Source organism: Aegilops tauschii, chromosome 6 (assembly GCF_002575655.3).
Source record: "Aegilops tauschii subsp. strangulata cultivar AL8/78 chromosome 6, Aet v6.0, whole genome shotgun sequence".
Classification (NCBI taxonomy): Eukaryota; Viridiplantae; Streptophyta; class Magnoliopsida; order Poales; family Poaceae; genus Aegilops; species Aegilops tauschii.
Genome location: NC_053040.3, coordinates 495,143,288 through 495,154,511, shown reverse-complemented (window position 1 = coordinate 495,154,511; position 11,224 = coordinate 495,143,288). Strand labels below are relative to the sequence as shown.

At 45.3% G+C, this 11,224-nt stretch overlaps 1 protein-coding gene across 2 annotated transcripts; it reads left to right on the top strand.

Moving 5' to 3' along the window:
• Positions 1-3,705: 3,705 nt before the first annotated feature.
• LOC109787323 (uncharacterized) lies at positions 3,706-10,981 on the top strand. Of its 2 annotated transcripts, none has more exons than XM_045230235.2 (4): positions 3,706-4,143; positions 9,689-9,835; positions 9,928-10,068; positions 10,255-10,981. In XM_045230235.2, the coding sequence occupies exons 2-4, from the start codon at positions 9,710-9,712 to the stop codon at positions 10,510-10,512; spliced, it is 525 nt and encodes a 174-aa protein (XP_045086170.1). In that variant the 5' UTR covers positions 3,706-4,143; positions 9,689-9,709; the 3' UTR covers positions 10,513-10,981. The 2 variants fall into 2 exon arrangements, with proteins under 2 accessions (XP_045086170.1, XP_045086169.1); XM_045230234.2 differs by having other exon boundaries at positions 10,156-10,981.
• Positions 10,982-11,224: the final 243 nt, after the last annotated feature.

The following is an 11,224-nucleotide window of genomic DNA, read 5'->3' as shown; positions in this document are numbered from 1 at the left end:
GGAGATGGGGGACCATGTGTTTTATGCAAACCTAACCGTAGATGCGGTAGTTTTATGCAATAAACTCCGACTGGTGCGCACCTTGTCCGGTAGCTCCACGTACGATGCCCACGGGAGCTCCCCTGCCCCACCTGCAAAAAAAAGGGGTGCTCCCCTACCCAACATATCAAAGGATAGCATTCTGGTTCAACTGTGCATCAAGGTGATCTTCCCCGCCTACGGTAGCACAACACCAAGTCTGATTTCCCCTTCCTTGGTAAGTTCATCGTCGCCCCTCTACTTCCTCGGCTTCCCTATACACCACCCGCAACTGGAGGACGACGTTTAGACTACGCACATCACAATGACCCAGCTTCGTGTGGTTTGTATGCGGCCGGCGGGTTTGTAGCTACGCACATCACAATCCAAGGACCCAGCTTCGTCTGGTTTAATTGTATGGAGCAGGACGCTTGCGGAGCGGGTGCAGGACCTTCGATTGTGATCCGGCCTTCGAACGCTTTCCTCTCTTCAATCAAATAAAAAATGAAAAACCGGAACGGCCTTCTTTCTTGCTGGCGGTCCGTTTTTGACTGGTCTGGTCCGGACAACCGTGTTATAAATAACCGTTCCATTTGCCTTGGCAAACGACCTAACTTTTTGCTTCTCGTTCTCTCTCTCGCACTCTGCTCATCTTCTCCCGGTAAAATTCACTACTGCACTGCACAGATGTCCTCGTGCGCATTCGCCGGAGGCCGAGTTGCTGCGTCTACGATCATCAACTCCATCGTCAACATCTTCGCCGCCGGGCTCCGTTTCACCAAGCTGTAAGCATCAAATCCTGTTTTTTTTTTCCTGTCAGTTTTGTACATGAAAAAGCGCTTATACAGGGTATCTTCTTTACTGTCCTTGGCTTTGTAGGTGCATCGATTTGGAGTTCAATGAAGCTGGCGACCCACGGGTCTTCGAGAATTTCCTGCTGCTGGACAAATCCATCACCTGTTTCAAGCTATTTATCACTGCTTATCGTGATGTTCATGCCAACGGATTCGGGACGTCTCCGGTCTCCTGCTTGGTTGGGCTGTTCCTTCACCTCTTCACTATTCTGATTTATCTCTACAAGAATCACAAGCCTTGGGCTAGAGCTTGGGTACGTAAAATAATACGTATAACCTTCATGTAGTATTATTTTTTCTTCTATTCCCTTTTACACAAGCTGGTCCACGAAGTCGCTGTGACGAATGGAAAATGTACGCTTAGCACACTCATTTAAGTGATACTCCAACAGTCTTTTAGCCTGCAGAGTGTTCGGGGATACGCTGAGAGCATCTCTAGCCGATCCCCTAAAAAACTATAGAGGCTCTGGCCAATCTCCTAAACGGATTATAGGAGTAAAAAAACAATTTACCTTTGAGCCTCCCGGATGAGTAAATTTTCTTCGCGGTCGGCTGGAGTAAAACTTTTCTTCACCGACGCGGCAGTCTGGCAACTCCTGTGAAGCCCCCTCCCCTCGAGTACTCCCTCGATCTTGACTTAGGGCCTTGCCGCGACCTCGCCGGTGTACGAACTTGAAAGAAGGAACTTGAACAGGCCGTTGTTGTTGGCCGCCGTTGGGGAATAACGAAGGAACCGTGGAGGCGCGCGCGACCCCCCCCCCCCCCCCCCCCCCCACACACACACACACCCCCTTGAGTTCGGATATGTAGTCCATGTTGTCATGTGCCGACCAGTCGGACATGTAGTCCATGTTGTCATGTGCCGACATGTAGGGCACGTAGCGAACGTCGGCGCCCTTCGTGCATACTCCCTCTATCCCAAAATAAGTCTCTCGACTTTAGTAATAAAATTTTGTAGTAAATTTAGTACAAAGTTAAGACATTTATTTTGAGATAAAGGGAGTATATATTTTGTTTGTATTCCCTTTTACACAAGTTGGTCCACGTACTCATTGTGATGAATGGAACATATACGCTTGTCACACTCGTTTAACCCATACTCTAACAATTTTATGGGCTTTGCTACACCTAAGTAATTATTCTAGATAAAGCTATGTGAAGTCATCTTCTCAACAACAACAAAAAGCTACGTGAAATCTGATTTGGGGCCATTTGATTGGATGGGAAAATAGCCCGGGCCTCACCCCTAAAAATTTAGGGGAGGAAGAGAAGAAGTAGATTAGGAAGTTTAAGTAAGTTTAGCTAGACGAGTACGTTGGTATAGGATTATTGTAGTTTTACACGGAAAAAAAAGGATTATTCTAGTTTTATATTAAAAATGCTACACCTATGAAGAGGTGCTATGTACCCTGGCTAATTTTCCGAAACACCAATCAAAACCACCACCTGCCCCCCTCTCCCCTATGTTGGAACCAAGGATCGACAAACAATCACAAAAACACGAGGAGACGGATTTTGTCGGGCGACGAACACCCGCAGCGACGGACGCCCGCCCCGGCGACGAACGCCATGGCCTTTTTTCTCTCTGTATTCACTTGGCTCCTAGGCTCGGCTCATACCGGCGCATCTTGATCAGTACATGGAAGGGCTTTTTATACCGGACGCACACACACCTAGCTAGCTACCACGTCTAAGGTCACCACGCACGCACGCATGACCCGGCCACCACCGGCCACTAACTCAACTAACCCACGCACGCGTGCACTGGCTCTCCTACATGCACGTACGGGTAGGCCAAGCTAACAAACTCTTGACTTGATCTTCTCCTAGACCCACTCCAGGATCCAACCGACTCACCAGACATGCAGCTAGCTAACTTGGCCGACTCGCTCGTCACGGCGATCGACGCAGCCATGCACCGGGGCCTTGCTGAACGCGCACACACATGCGTGGCTTAGGTCTAACATTCTCCCCCTAAGCCACGACCTCACCGCGCGGCCTGCGAGCAGGAGCCCCGACTCGTTGTCGACGTCTTGAACGCGTCCGCTCGTCGCTGTGGTGTGTCGCCTGTCGTCATCATCGTCACGCCCGCGGACTCGACCTTGCACGCTGGCCCCGGTCACCGCCGTGCCTGCTGCACGTCCGCGGCCTCCTCGGCGCGCCGCCGTGGCTCACCGGGCCGCGTCCCTCGTGGTCGACGTTCCTGGCCGCTGCGCCACGGCCGCCGCGGCCTCCATGCCGCCGTGCAGTGCCTCCACGCCGCCGCACCATGACGCGCCGCCGCCTCCGCAGCCTCCGCGCTCGCCGCACGTATGGCGTCACAGCCCGCCGCCTCCGCCACGCGCCATGACAGCCGCAGCGCCGCCCACCTTCATAGGCCGACACACGGCCCGGAGCTCCATCGTGCAGCCGCCGGCGAGCGTCGTCACCAACGGCACGCCTCCAGCACGGCGAACTCTGCCCAAGACAACCAAGCTCATGATACCAATTGTTGGAACCGCTCTCTTTCTCTCACTCGCACAAACGAAGGTGGAAGATGGAGCACACAATTTTTCCGGCGCACAAACGCCTCGGCCGCACGAACGGCTTCACTTTACTAGGAACATACCCGGGCGCGGCAACACACCGCAGCCTAACCAGGGGAGCTCTCTCACAGCCGACCGGGCGCATACCACGGTCCCGGCGAAGACTACCTCAATTACGTAATCAAAGAACGTAATAATCCCTTTGTAGGTGTGGCAAAGCTCGTTTCATAGTCTAAAAAAAGGTTCGGGGTTTGGGGATATGCTGATGTGGCATCCACATATGCTAAGGGAGAAGCACACGATACACTAGTGGATTGGATTAGGTTCTCATTCACGCCACACGGCTGCGCACCCTCATCACCAGCAACACATCCAGTTGCGTGGTCGCGGGGCGCCGCCACCATCGTGGCCACCAGCAGCTGCGCGACGCGGCCCTGTAGCTCCCGCAACACCGACCTTGGCCAACAGGTCCGGGCGGCGGCGGGAGCTCCGTGTCGTGGGCGCTAGCTGCTTGCTGTGGCGCTCTCCACCAGAGGTGCGAGGGAAGCAGACGGAGGCGGATGAGCTTGGCGGCCACCGCCATGCCTAGGAGCCTCGTGGGGGTAGTACTGCGACAACACTCCGGCGAACGGGTCCGGGCAGGAGTTGGAATTCACGGCGGAGACATGTAGAGGCGGCAGCGCAAAACGGAGACGGGGAAGAGTCCTTTCTCCCCAGAAATCCCCGCCATAGAGGCGCCTCTACAGGTTTCGTCCTCCCCTGCACATGTTTGCGCCACATCTGCATTTTTTTTTCCGTCTTCTTACTGAAATAGCTGTGGATTCACTTAAACGGATTTATAATTTCTGCACACGGCAATTCACTTAAGGGCTTGGTTGGTTCTAAGGGTTGATCCTTCCCGTGGGAGTTGATTCCCAGCAAATCCTGTTTGGCAATACAAGAAACCATGCAAAGTTCAGCGATGCATGATAACCATTCAACTTGCACTCCCTCAGTCCCAAAAAACTTGTCCTACATACATCAGTACCTAGACAAATCTAAGACAAAGTTTTTAGGAAGAAGGTAATACAATTTAGGAACTTGACAATACTCAAGTATCAGAAACAATAAGCATAATCACTGATGTATGGCAGGGAAATTTTGGGAATACTTAGTACAAGTTTTTTTAAAAATAAAGGGCACTTTTATTAACTCAAAATATAGCATCAAGGGGATACAAATAATCATGAGCAACAACTGGCCTCTCCATAATTACGGTGCACACAGCCAAACACAAAAAACCTAATAAAAGATAAATAAAAAGAACAACATATTTGCTTTTGTGAGAGAAACAACATAACTTATTTTTGCGAGAAAACTTCTGATCTGTTTATCATTTGTCAAGATAGTGCAACGAGCATTAGAATTAAAAATTACATCTAGTTTTGTAGAGCACCTAGCAACGACTACAAACAACCAAGCGTACAATGACCAAAACCAATAGCTCCATCATTTATGAGAACTTTCGAGATCTCAAGGTGCGCCAAGCTCAATATGTGCAAGAAGAAAGAAAGGCTTCCACCTACCACTTGAGGAAAGAAGCTTAGAACTCATATTGTTCATGGGTTAAGGGCGGGAGTTGAAGTCAAAAGAGCGACTGGCTTGCAAAAATAAAAAAAACTTCTTATCTATCTTTCAAAGATTCACTAAAAAGATAGTTGGACTGGAGCACATCGCCCCTCATAGGGCCAGCACACCATAACAACAACCTCCACCAATGAAGAGAAGAGTATATCAAAAGTTTCCAACCTTCACATGCCCTCCGATGATGAAGTATCGCTGGAACGGGGCTAGGCAGGTAGAACCTTATTCCATCTTCAAGAAGCCGCATCTGCATTGTGTTCCTGAGCATGGCACAAACCTAACAAAACTAAAAAAACACCTAAAAACGGAATTGTGCTTTGTATTTTTATTGATTTTTTTATGTAGGGTAAAAAAAGGTCTCACAAGATCGTTAACTTAACAAAAGAAACAAAGAAAGAAAAGAATAAGAAAAAGAAAGAAATCAAAGTTACATACCAAAGAATAAAAGAGTAAATATACAGTTAGGAATCCTAAGTAGGCTATTTAAAAGATCAACATATCGATAACAGTAGAGTCATATAGGGCCGACACTATGCCTATGTCCAGGAGGTGGTGAACCGACCTGGAAATAAGGCTGCCACCCATGTTGGGTAAAAATGTTCCAAGCCACCAGCTCCAATTGGATACACACCGAACAATGGTTGGAACTCAGGGTAAACCACATACGAAGCAAGTGCATGTAGCGAAAAATAACCTGCAAACGATAAGAATTTTTATGCTAAGGACCAAAATCGTTTCTACATAGACAAAGCGACCATAATAAGCCATACACTCCCACACTTATGAGAATTCTAAACTTAATCTAGTATACCGTCCAACCAATGACCAAAAATATTAGCAACACTTATGGGTGGATTCAAAATAGATACTATTTGAATGACTGGCCACGTAAAACATGCAAACTTGCATGGAAAAGAGGTGTTTGATTGTCTGTGCCTGAGTACAAAAAGCTACACTTCTTGTTTTCTTGGCAATTTTGATGGGTGAGATTGTCTTTGATTAGCATAATTCATCTCCGAAGATACAACATGAAGATTTTAAGTTTCAGTGTAATCTTGGACTTCTAAATTTTGTTGTTATTATATACTGGGATCTCTTAATGCATGAGTGCATGGCACATGGAGTCCATTGTGAAGGACCCAGATACAGTGAGGTTCAAGTGAAACACATCCCGTCTTTGCGTTAGCTTAATCGAGTCCAATTAGGATAAAAGATTTTGACATTACATAAGAAGAGGGCCAATCAAATCCCATAAAAGAAATATTCAGCAGGAACAAAGCTAAATATTGTTCTCAGAGGCTAGAATTGACTAGCCAGTTGTCCTCCAATAATTGAATCTCTGGCCCGTATTTTATCGCGAAGGATCGAAAGCAGAAAAGATGTTTCTTTGCTGCCACTACACCAGCCCTAGAGTGTGAGTCAATAGGTTTTTCAATAAGCCGGAGACACAACCTTTTGGCCAAGATAATTGTTGGGCAATAGTGTTTGCTAAGCGCCGTCCTCAAAAAGTAATTTGAACAACCACTTCCTAAGTAAGGCATCGTTCTTGGTCATGAATGCCAAGACCACCATGATCTTTTCTCCTACAAATGCTTCATTTGGCCATCCAGTATTTTTTTTCATTTTATTGTCCCCTTGGCAAAAAGAACCTGGATCTAAAATAATCCAGCCTTTGCACAACCCTTTTGAAAGTTGGAAAATGAAAGCATATAGAGAACCATATTTGTGAGGATGGAATTCATCAAAACGACTCGTCCTCCAACAGAGAGCCACTTGCCTTTCCAATTGTTGAACCATTTCTCTAGGTGCTCCTCTACATATTTTCACTCCTCATTAGTGAGTCGTCGATGATAAATCGAAATTCCCAAAAATTAATCAGGAATTTGCCTTGCACATAACCAAACATTCGGCGGAATTAACTGCAGCCTCACTGGCTTCTCCAAGGAAGAACACTTCATTTTAATGAAAGTTAATTTTAAGGTCCAACATTTGCTCAATGCTAAAAGAAAAAAATTCAGGTTTTGAGCATTATACAGGTCATGCTGCATAAATTGAGTTATATCATTGACATATTGCAGAATAGAGATTCTGCCATCCTCAAGGTGTGGCACTACTCCTGCAATCTGGCCGTCATATTGGCGCAGTCAATTAGGATAGCCAACATGTCAGCAATAATGTTAATTAACATTGGAGATATGGGGTCACCTTGCCTTTTTGTCTGAAATTAATGGCCTACATCATCATTGACTTTGACATCCACACTATATGTAGTAACAATTTTTTTGGATCATATGGTGCCATTTATCAAAGAATCCTTTCATTCTCAGGACCTTTTGAAGGATCGACCATTTGACCTTGTCATAGGCCTTTTCAAAGTCAATCTTAAAATCTACTTCAATCATGTTTTGTGGTGCATCTCATGAATGGTCTCATATAAGATTACTACTCCTTCGAGTATATTTCTTCCTTGCATGAAACCCATTTGAGATGGTCGGATGAGATAGTCAGCAACCGTGTTGAGCCTATTAGTAGCCACTTCGGTGAAAATCGTGAAGCAGACATTAAAAAGACATGTGCGTCTATATTGTTGGATCCGCTTAGCCTCCTTAATTTTCGGCAACAAAAATTTCTTGCCAAAATTAAGCCTGAATAACTCAGGTTGGTCAGCATGAAGACAATTGAACAACTCCAATACGTCAGTCTTGATGACATCCCAATTTTTTTGATAGAATTCTGCCGGAAAGACATCAGGGCATGGAGATTTGTTATGTTCCATTTGAAACACCGCAACTCTCACCTCCTCTTTAGAGAAAGGCACTGTGAGGATATCATTCTCTTCTACCATGAATTGTTGAATATCTTCTATTCGAGTCTCAAAGTATTTCTGTCTCGCTTCATCATGAAGTCGGTTTTGGAATTTGGTAAAATTATCTCAAATTGTAGCATCAAGCAGATACAAGTCATGATGAGCGAGACCCGGCTTCTGCATAGCTAAGATGCACACAGCCAAAGAAAGAACCGTCTGACAAGGTATGTATAAAACGACAATTTGGCAATAGTGAAGACATATGAGACCAAAACTATGCCTATATCGACGAAGGAGGTGGACTGATCAGGAGATTGTGTTGCCACCCAAGTTGGGTAAAAACCTCCCTGCCCCCCGGGCTCCAACCGCATACACACCACCTTGAATAAGGACTGATACTCCGTTCGGTCCAGCGTGGACCACATACGAAGCCAATGCATACAACAGTAGATAACCTGCATATGAGAGGAGATTTTGCCATTAAAATCACAATCATTTCTACATAGCCAAAGCGGCCATAGTTAGGAAGACGCTCCCACCCGAATTAGTGTACTAATTGTATTTGGTATTCCATCAAGCCAGTCACCATATATATTGGCAACACTTGTCGGCGGATACAAACTGGACGCTATTTGGATGACGGAGCATGTAGAACACACAAACATGCATTGAAAGAAGAGGTGTTTGATTGTCTTGTCGTGAGTACAAAAGCTACACTTCTTGCTTCTTTGCTAGTTGCATCTAGCAAGATTACCTTTAGTTAGCACAACCTCCTCTCCGAAGATACCACATGAAAATCGTAACTTTTAGTGGCATCTTTGATTTCCATATTAGTTTATTATTGTCCACTGGAATATCTGAGTGTGATAGTGCACGGTAGATAGAGCCAACTGTGAAGCACCCCGATGTAGTTAGATTCCAGTGGAACACATCCTGCCCTTGTGCCAAGTTAATCAAATCCAAACGGGATAGTAGATATTGCCATGACTCAAGGCGGGGGCCAATCCAATCCCTCCTAAATGATACATCCGGTGGGGAAGAGCTGAGAATGTGTGGAAACGTATCATTCTTATCGCGTACTATGCGGTATAAGGCTGGATATTCTTCTCCAAGAGTGGCATCTCCTAGTCACTCGTCCTCCTAGAAACATATCTCAGAGCCGTCCTTTATTGCGAACGATCAGAAGAGAAAAAGATGTTTTTGTATCGCCATCAGACCAACCCAAAAATGCGAGTCACCATGCTTTCAATATGCCTGGGATATCGCTTTTTGGCCTAGATACTTGTTGCGCAGTAGAGTTTGCCAAACACCATCCTCAGCAATCAGCTTGAATCAATAGCCATTTATTAAGTAAGGCATCATTTTTGACCTGGAGGTCCTGAATACCTAAACCTCCCTGGTCTTTTGGTCGACAAACTACACTCCATTTTGTTAACCTGTACTTTTTTCTTTTCACTGTCTTTTTGCCAAAAGAATATGGATATGAAGTAATCTAGTATTTGCAGAACCCCTTCGGGAAGTTGGAAAAATGAGAGCATGTACAGAACCATGTTTGTGAGAACAGAATTGATCAAAACTAGTCATCTTTCAACGGAGAGCAACTTACCTTTCCAATTGCTCAACCGTTTCTCCAATCGCTCTTCAACATGTTTCCACTCCGCATTAGTTAGACGCAGATAATGAATCAGAATTCCCAAATATTTAACCAAAAATTGGCCTTGCGCACAACCGAATAATTCAACATCTTGTGTACCATTTTTAGTTCCATTAGTAAAACAATTTGTCATAGATACCTCTAGATATAGCTATTTATCTGAAGATTAATACATATGCTCAATAGAACTTTCGCACCTGTTTTGCAGATTTCTGGCATAGCAATCTTAATGGCGATTGGAGCTTTTTTACTTGGGATGGAAACTCCAGAGAATTATGCTTTGCACGATATTTTGGTCGAAGCTATCCTTGATGTTTTTGTATGTCTCGAGGCTGTTATGTTAGTGCGCAACGCGGTATAAATGATCATTTACAACTTTACGCAAAGTATATGTACACATTCAAGGGGACAGAAATGCTGATTTTTTTGCACTAATTTGTGACACAGATGAGTGAAATTGGAGGCAATGACAACTTGCTTCGTGATCTGCTCATGATATTAGCCGACACACTCATTACTGTTTACCAATTTGTTGATTATCTGGGTAAAACACATAGTCCTTGGGATGTGCACACAATGCTCCATCTGGTAAGGCCCACGCATGGTTTCGTTTTTTTCCTTGCTCGATCATCAAGAGCTCAAAAATGAATTTTGTGTCACTTCTTTTACTCATAGGTTGGTAGTAGCCTGGCCGTGATAATTGGACTCGGTCAAATCATTCAAATATTATACAAGGCATACACCAATCATGTTTTTGGTGTGGTTGAAGAGCAGGACGCTGGAGCTGCCAGGGATGGCAATGAAGGTGCTGATGTGGAGGAGCAGATGGTGGGAGAAGGTGCTGATGTGATGGTGGTGGTCCGGGCTTGGTTATCTGCATTTCTCTTGTTATTGCAGTTGGCCGCCCCTCGAGTTTTCATGAGGGAACTAGAGATGGCTCTCGGAGCTGCCATACGGGACAATGGAGGCGGTGATGATGCGGAAGAAGTGGCACGAGACGAGGGGTTTGAGGTGGTGGTGGTGGTGGCATAGCCGGCGTAGGTGTGTGGATAGAAGATCATTGATGTTCCCATTTCACAAAATTATGTAGATTATGCATTGTAATTAAATCAAACTCAGTCATAGTGCCATTAGTGATGGTACAGGAAACCACCAATACCTTCGGTAGGTCGACAAACATGGCCGGAAGTACCAGAAGAAAGTTCACACAAAAGGGTTACCCCAGTCGTTCCCTCATGGTGAGGTAATACCCTATGCCCTTTGTTTTGTATTGATGTGGGAGCACCTCGTTCGAGGGGTTACTAGATGACGAGGATTGTGACTAGCGAGAGTATGGTCTATGGAGTAGATGGGAACGAATGACTACCCCTATGTCCGTCATGGGACGTTCATTTGTATTTTTCTTAGCAATTAAAAAGTGAGAAATCGTAATGCTCATGGGAATGAGACATAATTCCTTTATTCGATGATTATTTTAAGCAAGCTAATCATATTTAAAGGGCAACCCGGTACACATAGCTTCCACTTGCGGTGTCTGGGGAAGGGTCCGACCCCTTGGTTCTTTTATACGCATACTTGTCCTACATTTCTGAAAGCGACTGTTTCCCGAACTCGAATCGATGACCATATGGTCACAAGGCAACAACTGTGCCAAGGCTCCCCTTCCGAGCTGAACATATTTAAAAAGGAAAAATCTATGAATAAAATGACTTATGCATAAAAAGACGTAGCTGTTCCGCTTTGC

What these genes read in the sequence shown, in the direction of transcription:
- LOC109787323 (XM_045230234.2), top strand. Translation starts at nt 9,710, where the DNA reads ATGGCGATTGGAGCTTTTTTACTTGGGATGGAAACTCCAGAGAATTAT. An exon ending in TTATGTTAGTGCGCAACGCG is followed by an intron (nt 9,836 to 9,927) that starts GTATAAATGATC and finishes TTTGTGACACAG; the next exon opens with ATGAGTGAAATTGGAGGCAA. An exon ending in TGCACACAATGCTCCATCTG is followed by an intron (nt 10,069 to 10,155) that starts GTAAGGCCCACG and finishes TTTTACTCATAG; the next exon opens with GTTGGTAGTAGCCTGGCCGT.